The 16,376-nt window shown below is 44.1% G+C and overlaps 1 protein-coding gene across 3 annotated transcripts in view; it reads left to right on the top strand.

Annotated features, from left to right (window-relative positions):
- Tbc1d1 (TBC1 domain family member 1) overlaps nt 1-16,376 on the top strand; it is a 190,595-nt gene that overhangs the window by 138,999 nt on the left and 35,220 nt on the right. For all 3 annotated transcript variants that reach the window (XM_052199412.1, XM_052199411.1, XM_052199410.1), the window contains one exon: nt 12,762-12,947. In XM_052199412.1, coding sequence (XP_052055372.1) covers nt 12,762-12,947 — 186 coding nt within the window. The remainder of the gene's footprint in view (nt 1-12,761; nt 12,948-16,376) is intronic.

The raw sequence follows: 16,376 nt of genomic DNA, 5'->3' as shown, positions 1-16,376 counted from the left end.
ATTGATTTATATGTTTTCCAAAGTGATTTTCGTTGTGTAAAACACATACTTACACCTCAGCGTGGTTAAGATGGTAGGTTTTGGTTATGAGTTTTCCTCTTGTAAAACTGAAACCCTTAAAGCCATTGACACCCTTCCCTGCCCCGGCCCACACTAACCTTTGCTCTACTTTCCATTTCTATGAATGTAGCTACTTTAGATGCTTCCTGTGAAATCACGCAGCATGTGTCTTCCTGGTTCAAGTTTATTTAAGTCGTTTCCTCTAGCCAGCAAATGGCAGGTTTTCCCTTTCAAGGTCAAATCATACCCTGTGTTGACTGGACTTTCTTGGTCCCATCTCTTAGCTGTTGTGACTGACACTGCTGGGAACCTGGGTGCACATGCCAGATCCTACGGCCCTTGTATTTTTAATGTGCCACACTCTTTTTCACAGCATTAGTGTCTTCCCGGTGCCCTAAGGTTCTATTTCTACACACACACACACACCCTTCCTTTGCTATTTGCTGGTTAATTTGATAGTGGTCAGTCTAGTGGGTATGAGGTGATTACCCATTGTGGCTCCCCTGTGACCTGTTTGGCTAACAGTGATTTTGTGACGCCCTTCTCCATAGTATATGCAGGTATAGCATAGAATAATGACAGCATCTCCCTGACGGTAGTAGGGGTGTGGACCAGTCAGTGGAAGCTGTAATCACATAGGATGCAGACAGCCTCATCTCTTAGGGGCTTTAGGGAAAAAAGTAGGCATTTCCCCCTCAAATGTCAGCCATATTGCTCAGCTTTGTTTCCTGACACAAACTCTTGCAGTGTAGGCCGGGCCAGCCTTGAACTTGAAGTCCTCCTGACTGCTTGGGAATAGGCTCTACGGCCACACCTGTGCTCAGCTCACTTTTAACATCACAGAGACAGTCATTTTCACAGAAGAGTCATATTGTCAAAAAGAAGTCTTCTGGCCCCTTAGACAGTGTGTGGTCATTTGCATGGTTGCCTCGGTCTGCCAGCTGACTCAGCAGTGAGGATACCCGCGGATGATGCTGTCTCATAAGTTGATATATCTGGGATGTTTGTCCAGTCAGGAAAGTCTTAGTGCTGTGTTTTCCATGGAGAGAGGCCAGTGTCACAGTTAACAAGATGAATATTACAGAGGTCGGGGGAAGAACTGGGTCCACTGTTTTAAACTTCTTGTTGCATTGTATGGACTTCCTGTCCCCTCTCCCCAGCAAGCACAAGTGTTTCCCAACGCCCAGCCTTCCTTTCATGGAGTCAAACTTTAGCTCACACTCAGATAAGCATTGGGTAATGGGGGGTGGGACTATCACTGACATGTGCAGTGGAGGGGGTGTGGGGGAGGGGAGGAGGGCAGCAGAGGTCCTGGCTACAGCAGTTAGCCACTCAGGCATGGAGTGCTCCTCCAGGCCTGCGCTCCAGCCGGTCCTGTGGGATTCCTTCCGGTTGTTACCTTGCCATGGTTTTTCTGATTCTTCGTTTGTTCACACATTTCCTCCCTACACTCCTCACGGGGACTCTCCCTAAGCTTCTTGTAGCCCCACCCGCTTCCCATTCCTTCCCTCCCCAGCACTAAAAAATGTCCGCCCAGCGTGGGCTACCATGTGACCCTGCTCATTCTTTAATTGCTTCTGGATATAAAGCTTCCAGAGCCCTCTCGAGATGAATCCCTGGGGGCACCCCAGCATGCCCCTTGTGCTCTGGGGGTCATGATTCTGGGGGTCTTCTGTTTTAGAGCCTTGCCCCAACATGCATGTGCCCAGGTGCTTCAGACCCTGCACCCATCACTTTAGAGCAGTACCAGGGCCAGAGAGCGACTCAGGTGCAGCACTAGGCAGTGTTAGCGAGCAGTTCAGTGAGGGCAGGGGCGAGGCTAAGGAAGAATTAGGCCTGCAGATCCTGGGGACTGTAGGAAGCTTGCCCAGTTTTGTTTAGAGAGTCCGAGGGGAGGGAATCTTTTATAAAAAGCGCTTCAAGGGCCACACTGTAGTGTACAGCTCCAGCCCTTGTGATGGTCTCTACCATGTCCTAATGAAAATACAGGTCTAAAACAAATAGGACCTGCTCCCTGCCCTGGGATAATGCAGTGGACGTATCTTGTCTTCAGGACTCCTATCTGTTCATGGGAGTAGAATGAAGGGGCAGTTTAGGATGGCCCTTGCCACGCCTACGACTTGAATGTTTGCCCCCTCCCAGATGCCTGCCCAGCAGCCCTGCTCCCCACTACTCCCTGGCTCCTACTACTCCCCAGCCCCTGGCACGGGCTTATCTGAAAGCATCCTCACTGTCCTTCCTCTCTGTGCTCCACAGGTGAATCTCTTGACTCTTTCCAGGTCTCCTTTTAGCCTCAGCAGCACCTGGGCCGTGCCTTCACCTGGGCCGTGCCTTCACCTGGGCCGTGCCTTCACCAGGGCCGTGGCTGGGAGAGGCTTGAGGATGAATAAGGAAGTGGGTGTCTTCTCTGGGTCTTCTCACCATGCCTCAGTAGAGACTGAGCAGCAGAGCGCCCCCCATCCCCTGCCCGTGCCTTTCCTAGCAGAGTGACGGCTTGCAGCATCCTGCTTTGCAGAGGCCAGAGCTGGGCTTCACTGCACTTGGCTAAATAGCATGGGTTGGAAAATCGTGCCCTTAGCTTTCTGTAGTATAGTTTTCTGTTGTGTTGAATGACTCATTGGTTTCTGTCCCTGACTATTTATGTTCAGATTTGGAGGGTTTTTTGGAAGGAAATTTATTAATTACTTGGTTTGTGTGGGTGGTGGATTTGGGTCAGTAGGGAGGGGCCCCTTTCTGAATGCATTTCTTAAGAAAATGGTACTAATTTGAGTTCAAACAATTGCCTTTGACTAAGATAATGTGATTTGGCCAGTGTTTGAAAAAAACATGTATTTTTATACTTTATTTAATAGTCACGGTCCACATGATGGGTAGAGTCATTGTTTAATCTGAAATTTATTTAAAGGTACCCCTGGGGCTAAGAGGTTAGCTCAGTGGTAGAATACTTTATGAAACCCTCACTAAGATCCCCAGCACTGCAAAAATAAGATAAATCTAAGACATGCCTGTTGTCTCATGTTACAGTGTCATGTAGTATGACACCACCAGTTAGGGCAAACGTATGAAAATGTAGCTGCAGTGAACATGTTGAAGGGCCAGATCCAGGGCCTTCAAACATGTCTGTGAATTACAGTGCCCAGTTGTGAAGCCTTGTTTGCTGGGTCTACCCTAGAGTTTATGATTTATGGTCCCTTGGTGTGTGGGACCAAGACTGCATCAGTCACAAGCTCTCAGGGTTGCCTCTTACTGACACTATTAGGGCTATGCTTGGAGAAGCAGTCCCGGCCACTCAGCCTATTGCCCACGTGTTGTTGGAAGGACAGAGGCAGGTTTTGTCGTCTGTGCCCATGAAGACTCCAGGAAGAGGAGGCTTGAAGCCACTGTAGTCCTGGACATCAGTCAGTGATAAGTGCTGAGTGCTCTGACATCTTCCTAAAACTCTTTGTGGGGCCTAGGGTGGGTACCAGAAAGCTAACCCACACATGGTCCCTGCCTTCAGGCGATCTGGCACAGAACTTGTAGCACATCCCCTTTGTACTTCTTCACTGGATGTGCATCAGGGTGGAGGTCTTGCTTAACAGTGGCCCTTTGTTCGCTGACCAACTTATAACTGGCCTATTTCTTGCAGTGTACCTGCACCTCTCTCCTTTCCCTGGGCTTGGTGGACCTCTTTGTGCCTCTGGTTCTATCTGCTGCTTGCGGCCCCTTCCCCAGGCTTGACAGCTTCCCTTCACAATCAGCACTTGACTGCCCCAACCCCACAGAAGAGCTGTTGTTAGGGTTGGCTCATCCGTCATGCATGGCCCTCTGAACTCCTGTCACCCTTGCTGACCTGTCTTCAACCACTCCTGACACTGTCTGGAATGGGGCCCACTCAGCTGTCTCCATGGGAACAGAACTCGATTTTATTTCACCATTGTTTGGGTCTTAAGTGGATGCATGCTTGATCGTAGGAGGATTAGCACTGAATCTGCCACATGTTTCTTGTATAAAGTCATGTGTGTATAAATGTATATATGTGTTAAATATCTGCTTATCTGTAGATTTCAATGAGGAGAGGGGATGATGGATGGATGGATGGATGGATGGATGGATGGATGGACAAACAGACGGACAGACAGATAAGACAGATAGATAATGTAACTTAAGAATAAAGTTGTTTTTAGAGAGCCATAGCCCAGTTACTTGCTACCAAAATAGCATGCTTTTCAGATCCTTGCTATGTTCTGTCCCTCTGATTTCTTTCTCTTCTGCTCAATCTTATCAGGATGTTCCAGGTTGCCCTGGTTCCCTTCTCTGGGATCCTCTTATATTGTGTTTGGGGTTCAGAGTAGTGGAGAAACTTGTACCAGTGCTGTGGTAGCAGAGGGTAGGTGTCTGGGACCCCACAAGGCAGGTGGAGGGAGCAAGAGGCCTCTTGGGACAGGGGAGCACAGCCATAGAACTGAGCTTTGGTGATGGTACTGGGGAGTCAGGCAGCCAAAGAGGCTAAAAGGCCATCCCAGCCCTCACAGGAGAGATTGCCATCCCTGGCAATGCTGTTAAGTGGGAGGAAGGTCCCCTGTTGTTGGGGGAAGGCCCCGGGGCATTTCTCTTCTCGGTGTTTTAAGTATGTGAGTGTTCCTTTCCAAATATCTGCAGTCAAGGTTGGAGCAACGGCTCAGCACTAAGAACATATATTGTTCTTACAGAGACCCTGACTCTGATTCCCAGCACCTACATCATGCAGCTCACAACTGCCTCTGACTTCAGCTCCCAGGAATCTGACACGTCTCTGAACTGGTTAGGTACTCACACATGCACATGCACACACAAAGTAAGGAAGATATGTGTATAAATAATGAAAAGTTTCCAGTCTATAGAGAAATCTAAGTTGCACAAAGGTTTTGCCCACAGATTCTGGTTTTAGAACGTAGTCACTAGTGTTAGTCAGAATCAAGCACTGAACCTTACCCAATAAGTGCTCTTGCAACTTTGCATGTTTTTCCCTATGTGCCCTGTAGGTGACCAAGGTGCAGACAGGCCTGGAGCCTGCTTGTTTGGCAGCATCAGTATGATTCAGTCCATGCGTCTCTTCATCGGTACTGGCTGGTTTTGTGTGTCAACTGGAGTTATCACAGAGAAAGGAGCTTCAGTTGGGGAAGTGCCTCCATGAGATCCAGCTGTGGGGCATTTTCTCAATTAGTGATCAAGAGGGGAGGGCCCCTTGTGGGTGGTGCCATTCCTGGGCTGGTAGTTTTGGGTTCTATAAGAAAGCAAGCTGAGCAAGTCAGGGGAAGCAAGCCGGTAAGAAACATCCCTCCATGACCTCTGCATCAGCTTCTGCTTCCTGACCTGCTTGAGTTCCAGTCCTGACTTCTTTAGTAATGAACAGCAGCATGGAAGTGTAGGCTGAAGAAACCCTTTCCTCCCCAACTTGCTTCTTGGTCTTGATGATTGTACAGGAATAGAAACCCTGACTAAGATACTATCTCCTCTTTGCTTGTCTTCCCATACCTGAATGGCAGGGGGATGACTTAGTCTGGGCTCCAAGGTCCACTCCTGGCTCCACTAACTGATGAGCCCTATGTTCTGAGTGTCTCCATTGAACCCTAAAATGTTCCTGGGTTATCTGGTGAGATGGAGGTAAAATTGGTATGTGCTTGTAAAGCATGCCACCTAGCAGTTGGGAATTATTGAGACACTTGACACTGAGCCTCATTTCCACACTAGGGTGTGAAGAGTGTTGAGTGAAGTCACCTTCTAGAATAGATTCTTTGCATTCTGAATGCTAACCATTCTGAATAGTATTCACATTCATCACTAGTTCTTATATCAGACAATAATACAGACACTATTGGATTAAATAAATTAAATCCTATTTGTTTGGGAAGTAATATATAGTTATTTCCTTTAAACTTATTTTTCTTTTATTGACTTTTTTCTCTCATAATACATTCTGATTACAGTTTCACTTTTCTCTACTACTCCCAATTCCTCCCAAACCCCTTCCCATCCAAATCCACCACCTTTCTGTCTCATTAGAGAACACAGGTTTCTAGGTATAGCAATACAAGATGCAGTAAAACAAAAACTAATCATAATCCTACAAATTAGCAGAAGGAAAAAAACTCAAAAAAGGTACAAGAAACATAGAGACACAGATACTCACTTGCACACTCAGGAATCACAAAGGGAGAAGCTTGAAAGGACCTGAGACAGGAGCCTCCAGAGATGCCTTTAAGTTCATTTTCTGTTGGCCATCTACTGGATGTGCAACCCGTCCTTTAGTGTAGTTTGTTTCCCCAGTAAGACTCACTGGGAGAAAACTAAAGTTTCCTTTGCAAGAGGTTATCAGTTGGAGATGGCTTCTGAGCTAGGGATGGGGGTGTGTCCACTTCTTCCAGGTCTAGGACTCCGTCTGATGCAGACCATGCAGACAGGTGCATGCTGCTGCCTCCATCTCTGGATGTGCATATGTGCGTCAGTTCCATTGATTGAGGGCCTTGTTTCCTTGGCATCTTCCATCCCCTCAAGCTCCTTCTGTCTCCTCTTCTGCAGAGTCCCCTGAGCTCTGAGGAAGGGATGTGATGGAGACATGCCTTTTAGGGATAGGTGTTCCCAAGTCTCACTGTCCAACTGTGGCCTCTTATTCTCATCTGCTGCAGGAGGAAGCGTCTCTGATGGCTACGTCATTAGGAGTCATTTTATTGATACTTTCTTGTTAAGAACAGTTAGTAGTTGCTTTTTTTACCCTAGGCCCCTGGGATATCTTTTGGTAACAGCCAGAGCAACTTCCTGTACTAAAGATGCTAGCATATGGGCATGAAGGCTTTATTTAGGCACCAGCTTGATTTCTTTTTGATCAGAGAGTTGTGTAGGTATTGTGGGCCTCGCCACAAGTGTGTGAAGAGCAACATATAGTCTTGGCAATACCCTGAATTGTTTGGGAGTTTCCAGGGGGCCTTTTTGACCAACAACTCAAATAGATATAACCCAATCCAGTACTGGAAACTTGATTTGATGACCAGAGATGGCCAGCTGGGACTCTATCTCCCCCATTATCTACTACTTCTTTTTAGGTTTCTCTAAGACAGCCCTTAATTTTAGCTGTCATTCCCCATATTTGTAGAAATATCTTTTATTCTCCTGGTAATAATTGTCATCTTCAGGACTTACTGCCTCTGTCTGCTAACTAGGCCTAGTCCTGGAAGCGTCTAGTCTCCTTACAACCTAATCTAGGCCTAAAATATTTTCAGTCTCTGAGACTTACTGCTGAATAAGTTCACCCCTTCCTAGTTCTTTCTGAACCCTAGTTGTCTGGCTCAACTCAGCTGTTTTGTCACAAACTCTTCTCCAAGCTGACAGATTCAATCTGGCTTCTCTCTCAGCCTCTCCGTCTAAATTGCTCTGCTTAGCCTTAAACTAACTCTAGCAATCTGTTCTAAACTTCTTTCTCCTTCTCATTCTCTGGCTTGTTCAGTCTTCACCTTTGTCTACCTTGTTCTTTCTCTACAACCCGTCTCTCTGTAACTGCCCCATAAAACTGCCTCTCCTTCCCTCCCCCCCTGTGTTCCCCCTGCCTCTCTTGTCTTCTCTCTCTCTCTCTCTCTCTCTCTCTCTCTCTCTTTTTTCCATCTTATGTTACCTCTCTTTCCTCTCTCTTCCCCTGAGAGTTGGGCATATCCTGTTCTGTCAAATCTTTCTCTGATTTGCCACTTTGCTTGCTGCTCAATAAGACATCACTTTCAAACATGGGTGCTTCTGTCTACAAACTAAGCAAAAGAACTTTACCTTCGTTGTTTGGGATTAAAGGTGTGTTCTAAGGGTGTGTGTCTGTATCCCAGCCAGAGGAATTAAAGGTGTGTGCCAAGGCTAAGACACACCACAACTAGAAACAGATTTTTTTTTAAATGAATCTCGGGGTTCACACTGATCAAATATCACACTGCAACACATATCCCCTCCCTTACTCCCTCTTCCCTTCCTTGTCCCCCTCTTCCCTCCGTCCTTCTGTTCTATCCCCTATCCATCCATAACTATTTTATTTCCCTTTCCTAAAAAGATCTGTTTGCCTCTCCCTAGTCCTTTATACTCTATTAACCTCTGTGCTTCTACGGATTGAACCATATTGACTTGGCTATTGACTTATGGCTAATATTCACATATAAGCAAATATACATAATGTTTGTCTTTCTGAGTCTAGGTTACCTTACTCAGAAATGGATGATTTGGATTTTTCAAGACAGAGATTCTCTGTGTAGCCCTGGCTGCCCTGGGACTTCCTCTGTAGGCCAGGCTTGCCTTGAACTCAGAGATCTGCCTGCCTCTGGTTCCCAAGTGCTTAGATTAAAGGTGTGAACCACTAACCCTGGATGGGATGATTTTATTCTAATTCTATTCCATTTACCTGAAATTTTCATGATTTCATTTTCTTAATGGCTAAGTAATATTCTATGGCATAAATGTACCACTTTTTAAAAATCCATTCATCTGTTAAGGGATAGCTTCATTTCCAGTTTCTGACTATTATGAATAGAGCAGCAGTAAACATGGGTCAGCAAGTGTCTCTGGTAGGATGAGGCATCACTAGAGTGTGTACCCAAGAGCAGTTTACCTGGGTCTTGAGGGAGATGGATTCGCATCTGAGGAACTGCCACACTGATTCCCATGGTGGCTGTACAAGTTTGCAATGGCTCCGTGTTCCTCTTCCTTCACATCTTCACCAGCATGAGCTGTTGTTTGTTATATTAGTCTTAATGTTATACCCATCATTAATTCTGATGAGTGTAAGATGAAATCTCAAGGTAGTTTTGATTTGAATTTCCCTAATTAAGAACATTGAACATTTCTATAAATGTTTCTTAGCCATTTGAGTTTCCTCTTTTGAGAATTCTGTTCTTATATTTGTACCCTCTATTTTAATTGGATTATTTGTTTTCTTAGTATCCAGTTTCTTGGATTCTTTATGTATTTTGGATATTAGTCCTCTACTGAACATGGAAAAATCTTTTCCCATTCTGTAGGCTGCCACTTTGTTCAAATGATGGTTTCCGTTGCCATGCAGAACTGTTCAGTTTCGTGAGGTCCCATTGATTGGTTGTTGACTTTAGTGCCTGTGCCGACACTGTTCTACTGGGAAAGTCTTTTCCTGTGCCAGTGAGGCCAAGGCTGTTCCCCACTCTCTCTTCTACTGTGTTGCTTTATGTTTTATACAATTGTATGTTGAAATCTTTGATCCATTTGGAGTTGAATTCTGTGCAGGGTAATCAGTATTCCTTGAGGATTACATTTATCAATTTACGTATCCCAGCCTCTTTGGTATGAAGCCGACTTGATCATGGTAGATGATCTTTTTGGTGTATAATTGGGTTCAGTTTACAAGTATTTTTATTGAGAATATTTGCATCAATGTTCCTAAGAGAAATTGGTCTGTAATTCTCTTTCTTTTTGGGTCTTTATTGTAGTTTGAATATGAGGGTACCTGTGGCCTCATAAAGTAAATTGGGCAGTGTTCCTTCTGTTTCTATTTTGTGGAGTAATTTGAAGTGTATTTGAATTAACTCTTTGAAAGTCTGGTAGAATTCTGAATTAAAACCACCTGGCCTGGGCTTTTTGTTGTTGTTGTAAGACTTTTAACTATTGCTTCTATGTCATTAGGGGTTATAGGTATGTTTAAATTGATTATCTGATCTTAATCTAACTTTAATAAGTGGTACTTATCAAGAAAACCATTTCTTTCTGATTTTCCAGTTTGGTGGAGTACATGTTTTTACACTTTGTCTCTGTGTTTCACTGGCTTTCCTTTGCCTTGCTCTGCCCCCTTCTCATCTCTCTTTTATTCATTTGGATCTTCCTGCCTTGGTTGAGGGTTTGTCAATATTCTGATTTTCTCAAGGTACCAACTCTTGGGTTCATTGATTCTTTGTGGTGGTGTTCTTATTTTATTGATTTCAGCCCTGAGTTTGATTATTTTTTGCCATCTACTCCTTTGGGGTTGATTTCTTCTTATTATTCTAGAGCTTACAGCTATGTGGTTAAGTTAGTAGCAAGAGATATGTCCAGTTTTTTTTTATGTAGGCACTTAGTGCGATGAACTTGCCTCTAAGAACAGCCTTCATTGTCTCAGAAGTTTGGGTATATTGTATATTCATTTTCATTCCAGTGTAGAAGAAAGTCTTTATTTTCTTCCTTAATTTTTGTCTTGACTCACTTTTTTCCTTAGTAGAGAGTTGTTCAGTTTCCATGAGTTTGTATAAGCCTTTTGTTTTTGTCATACAAGGTGATCAGATGGAATGCAGGGGGTTATTGCAGTTTCCTTGTATCTATTGAGACTTGCTTTGTGTCAGAGTATTTGTTCAGTTTTGGAGAGAATTCCATGAGGTACTGAGAGTAAGGTATATTCTTTTGGGTGAAATGTTCTGTAAGTATGTTAGGTCCAATATTTCTCTACTGACCAGTCTGTTGGTAAGCGTAGGGTATTGAAAGATTCCACTCTCAGTGTGGGGAGTTAACACGTGATTGAAGCTGTAGTAGTGTTTCTTTTGTGTTATTGCACTTGGTGCATAGATGTCAGTATTGCAGTGTTCTCTTGGTGGAGTTTTCCTTTGAATATATATGACCTTCTCCATCTCTTCTGATTGGTTTTGGTTTGGAGTCTATTTTGTAGTGTTCTTATGAAAATCAGACAAGACAATTTATTTGTATCGTCCCAGTGACTGGCATGTAGGCAAAGGCAGAGAACACTGGGAAGATGGCTTATGCCCTAAACCTCTCATCATCATCACCACCATCACCACCACCAAACAGTACTTGGAATGTTGCAGATCTAGTTTTGGCAAATACTGAAGTCAAAGTTGGTCCTCTGTAAGCCTCTGTAGACAGCTCTAGTCAGAAGCCATCCTGGACCTGAGACCAAGCAGCTTAAACTACTAAGCTTATTCCCTGTTCCTGGCAGAGTTAAAACCCGGTGTTATTAGGAGTTCAGTTGGGCAGGTTCTAGAAGAAATTAAGAATTTGCGCTTCAGTGTGAGCTCAAGGTTCCCACAGCAGGATCTCTGTTCAACTTCAGGAAGGACGGGTCCACTGGCTGCTAGGGAAGTGAGACCTCGGGACTGTATTGGATCCAGCAGTCAAAACAGATTCTCTTTGGGTAATTTTGAGGCTCACGCTTCTTAAGTCCTGTGTGCACAGTAGCTCCTGTGATGTTTCTCGTCATGTAAGGCCCAGTTGCTGCCTTTTAGTTCGAGGGTCACTGTGAACAGGTGTGACATTATATATGTCTGTAAGATATTTGGGAGTTACACTATCGTGTGTACCAGGAACATGGTTTCTGAAAAGAAAGGGGATTTGTGAAATGTGAGGAGTTAAAACAGGCGTTTAGAACTGATGTGGGAACACTAGAATTTGCATCTGTGGGAAGCAGGTGCTTCTGAGCCCGGCACCTGCTTGCTTATTAAGACCATTCTTTCTGGGCATTAGTTTCCTTTTCAGGTAGTTGTGGGTCAGGATAAGTGACTACCTGTACAAATGCCCAGTACCACTAGTGTCCTGCACTTGATTGGGGGAGCTGATAATAGTGTCTCCTAAATACATTTCACTTTGTCAGAGTATCTGATGGTGCGACAGTGAGGGTGCTTGTGTAAGCCATGCTGCTGTGTTCCCGTGCTAGTTACCTGCTGCCTAGCTGTGTGACACTGGAAAGTCGCCAACACCTAGACCTTGTTTGTTGTTATATCAGGGTTTTGTTTTTTTTTTTAATATAAAACTAGATTTGCAAAACCAAGTACCTGAGGCTCAAGTACTGGTGGTTGTATTACCTAAGTGATTATAGAAACACAGTAACAACTATATGATCAATTGTTATTTAACCCTCAAAGGTCATCTTAAACCCTAAAAGTCTCTTCAAACATTTCCCCAACTACTGAAGCTTTTGCTTCCTAGTTAATGTGTCATTTATTTCATGTTTGTGACTCATACATAACTTATTATGGTGAATATTAAAACACAATTTTTAATCCGGGCGGCGGCGGTGGTGGCACATGCCTTTAATCCCAGCACTTGGGAGACAGAGGCAGGCGGATTTCTGAGTTCGAGGCCATCCTGGTCTACAGAGTGGGTTCCAGCACAGCCAGGGCTACACAGAGAAACCCTGTCTGGAAAAGCCAAATAATAATAACAAAACAAACAAAAAAACCCCATAATTTTTAAATCACGTTTATTTATGTGTATGTGGGGACCGGGGGTAAGCATGCATAGACCACACAGACTCACATGAAAACCCGAGGATAACTTTTGGGAATCAGTTCTTTTTTTCCTTCATGTGGGTCCCAGAGATTAAACTCAGGTGTCCAGCCTGATGATAACTACCTTTACCTGTTGAGCTATCTTGTTGGACCCAAAACATACATTTTACATTAGCCGATGTCATGTCTTAGCAAATGGAGCAGAAATTTCTGTGTTGGTAAATCATTTGAATACATATTGTTTGTTGTTAAAAAAAAAAAAAAAAAAAGCAGAGCATTCTAAGACTGGTAGGATGACCCAGTAGGTAAAAGGGGCTTACTGTCCAAGCCCATGCCCTGAGTTGAGTTACAAGGATCCACATACAGGTGGAAGGAGAGAACTCACTCCACACAGTTGTCACACATACACACACACACAAATAAGAGTCTAAAAGGAAAGAAATACCATCCCACACTGTCCTTTTCGTTTGTTTCCAGATTATTCCGAATTGGGAGAGCTCCCTCCACGCTCCCCTTTAGAGCCAGTGTGTGAAGACGGACCGTTTGGCCCAGTACAGGAAGAAAAGAAGAGAACATCTCGAGAGCTTCGTGAACTGTGGAAAAAGGCCATCTTGCAGCAGATCCTGCTGCTCAGGATGGAGAAGGAGAATCAGAAGCTACAAGGTTGGTTTGGAGAGTGGAGCTGAACCACACTGATGCTCTTACTTAATCCTTGCACTCAGGACACAGTCTTTAAAACAATAGGCAAGGGGGTAAATCCTCGCTTATGTGGATGCCTGTCATGTCTATTTACTGTTTCAAAGTAATAGTGACACCATTTACTCTCGAGACATTTAAAGTGAGTCTTACCAAGTGTCACATATTCCTGTGTAGCATGAGAAGCATTATATCTATACTTCTGAAATATAAGCTGCCATGTAAGCTCTGTCTCTCAGAAGTGGTTTTTATTGGCTGGTTGGTTGGTTGATTGGTTGGTTTTGTTGTGGTGGTGGGTTGGGTTTTTTGTTTGTCTTTTTTTTTCTTTCCTTTTATCCCCATCCATAATTTCTGCCTAGGTAGTGAGAATAGACTGATCCTATATAAGACCTTAAGGTGTATAATTCCATTTTGTGTGGCTGTTCAGTGAGTTCCTGGGTAAAAGTTTACCTGGACAGATATAACCATTACCAAAATGACAGGAATTCGGAACGTCTAGAGTTTTGTAAGCCAGTGCCTGGATTGGAATTCCTAAAGAGTCTGAGTGAGAAGTTGAGTACAGCCTCTATCTTAGTCAAGGTTTCTATTCCCGTACAAACATCATGACTAAGAAGCAAGTTGGGGAGGAAAGGGTTTATTCAGCTTACACTTCCACACTGCTGTTCATCACCAAAGGAGGTCAGGAAGCAGGAGCTAATGCAGAGGCCATGGAGGGATGTTTCTTACTGGCTTGCTTCCCCTGGCTTGCTCAGCCTACTCTCTTATAGAACCCAAGACTACCAGCCCAGAGGTGGAACCACCCACAAGGGGCCCTCCCCGCTTGATCACTAATTGAGAAAATGTCCCCACAGCTGGACCCCATGGAGGCACTTCTCCAACTGAAGCTCCTTTCTCTGTGATAACTCCAGCCTGTGTCAAGTTGACACACAAAACAGCCAGTATACCCTCCCAAAGGGAGGCTAGGCTGGAGCAGGAGGTTCACCCACTGCTATTCCTTAAAGCAGTTTTGGAATTAGTGTGTTTCATTGAGCATTATGCTTGGCCATAGGTTTTGTCTTTGAATAGGACCCTGAAGCTTGAAAGCTTGAATAGCACTGAAAGTTACTAAGACACCAGATCTTAGGAATAAACTGTCAGAATGTGTTATGTCCCATGAAGCTGGCTAGAACTCTCTGCTGCTCTTCCTAGCTAGTGTGTCAGTGGTAGGTAGATGTCATCTTCATGGTCAGGCATCTGTGAGTTACAACAGCACCATACACAAGGGATACAAGGCCTGTGGCTAAGAAGGGCACAGACTGCTGAGGTGTCAAGTGAGAAATGTAGCCGTTCCTCTTGATCAGAAGGAAGTGAACTGATGGAATAAAGCCCTGTGATGTGGTGGCGATCCAGCAGTTGGAACAGCTGCTTAGAGAGGAAGCCAGTGCTCTCGTGCTCAGAGTATTGCCGCTGAGAACAGGTTGTTTAGTCAGGGTGCAGTGAGCAGCTTTTGACAGATCAGTATTAAGCTTTTTCCTACTTTATCGTTTTACTGTGTGTGTGTGTGTGTGCGTGCATGTGGTGAGAGAAAGAACATCCAAAGATGCTACTGAGTTCTTTTTGTGTTGACCATTTGTCTACTGCTGGGCACAGGATCTGCCCTTAAGAGTGGTTTGTAAACCCCATGAGACTCTATTGGAGAAAACTAGTTTTTCATTTGCCAATTGTTATCAATTAGAGATAACTTCTAGGTTGTCTACTTCTCCTTTCGGCCCTGGGGCCCATCTGGTACAGACTCATGCAGGCCCTGTGCATGCTGCCACAGTGTCTGTGAGTTCATCTGTCCATCAGTTCTGACATGTTTAGAAGGCCTTGTTTCCTTGGTGTCCCCCATCTCCTCTGGCTTTTACAGTCCTGCCTTCTCTTCCGCAAGGTCCCCTGAGCCCTCGAGAGGGGATCGATGGCGACCTCCTGTTTAGAGCTGAGTGTTGAAGCTCCCTCACTGTACATCGGCTGCCTGTGGCCCCCTGTATTTGTCCCCATGTACTGCAGAAGGAAGCCTCTGCTTAGTCAAGACGCTCATTTATTTACTTTGATTTTATTTTTAATTTTTTTAGCCTATGTGTCCTTTGTGTGTGTGTGTGTGTGTGTGTGTATGTATGTATGTGTATATATATATATATATATATATATATATATTTATATTTATATTTATATTTATATTTATATTTATATTTATATTTATTATGGCTTCTGGTTTTGTGGTTTTATGGGATTCCTGTATGTGTGTGTGTGTGTGTGTGTGTGTGTGTGTGTGTGTGTGTTTCTGTGTCTATCTGTGTTTCTTGTGCTCTTTCTTTGGCTCTTTTTCTTCTGTTTGTTTTATTTACAATAAAAGAAAAATAAAAAATAAATACTATATATATATATACATATATATATATGAAGTTATAATAAAAATTAAATAAAAATTAAAAATGTTTTATGGGCCTGTGAGATAGTTCAGTAAGCAAAGAAACTCGCCCTGTAAGCCCGGTGGCTGAGTTCAGCACTCAGAGCCCACAGTGGGGAGGGAAGCAGAACCCTCCTGCAGGTTGTCCCTGACCTGCACACATGCTCACGGCACACCCACACGCACACAGGTTGGGGGCAGGGGATGCTGATAATGATCAAAGTGTCTTGTGGTCATAGCAGTATAAAGAGGGCGTCGAGAAGACACAGCTGTGTATTTGGAGATCTTTGTTGAGGATTGAGAAATCGGTGATGCTCGTTATGTGGCTGCTGATGCTGGGCGCTTTAGTCTGCCTTGCAGGTGTCGGCCAAGTGAAATGAATCCTGAGGTATTCCTAGAGAAGAGAGAGAAGTTGGTTGCTCTTGGGAATGGTAGAAGTCATGAGTATGGTTGGTGACATAGGATCAGTGTACCTCAGAAACAAAGTGTGTGCTGCTGTGCCAGGCGTGGCTGACAGAGCCACATGAGCAGGGGAGTGTCCTCTAGGTTGCCTTGGTCACTTTGGCAGGGCTGTGCTGTGCCCACTGTCGACTTTACCAGGCCATGGGTGTGTTTGTTCTGCTGGTCTTACAGCTCTACCGCTTGGGTTCAGTTATCTGACCTCTGTTTAACCTGGGTAATCAACTTTCTAAGTTTAATATAGGAAGTGCTAATCAACTTATTAGCTACCCATATTACTGAGAAATCAACAGTAGCAAGTCGATTGCTTCAAAATATTTGTTAAACTTGATAGCAGTGAATTGGGTTGGAGCCATTAAATATAGAAGCTAGGTCAGACAGGAACCAATCAGAGGGTTCACTGTGTAAACAAACTATTCCCCTGTGAGATATATATGTGTATATATATATATATATATATATATACACACACATATATATACATATATATGTGTATATATATACACATA

This window comes from Apodemus sylvaticus, chromosome 11 (genome assembly GCF_947179515.1).
Source record: "Apodemus sylvaticus chromosome 11, mApoSyl1.1, whole genome shotgun sequence".
In the NCBI taxonomy this organism is placed as follows: Eukaryota; Metazoa; Chordata; class Mammalia; order Rodentia; family Muridae; genus Apodemus; species Apodemus sylvaticus.
The sequence above is the reverse complement of the archived record's forward strand: the minus strand, read 5'-3'. Positions and strand labels throughout refer to the sequence as shown.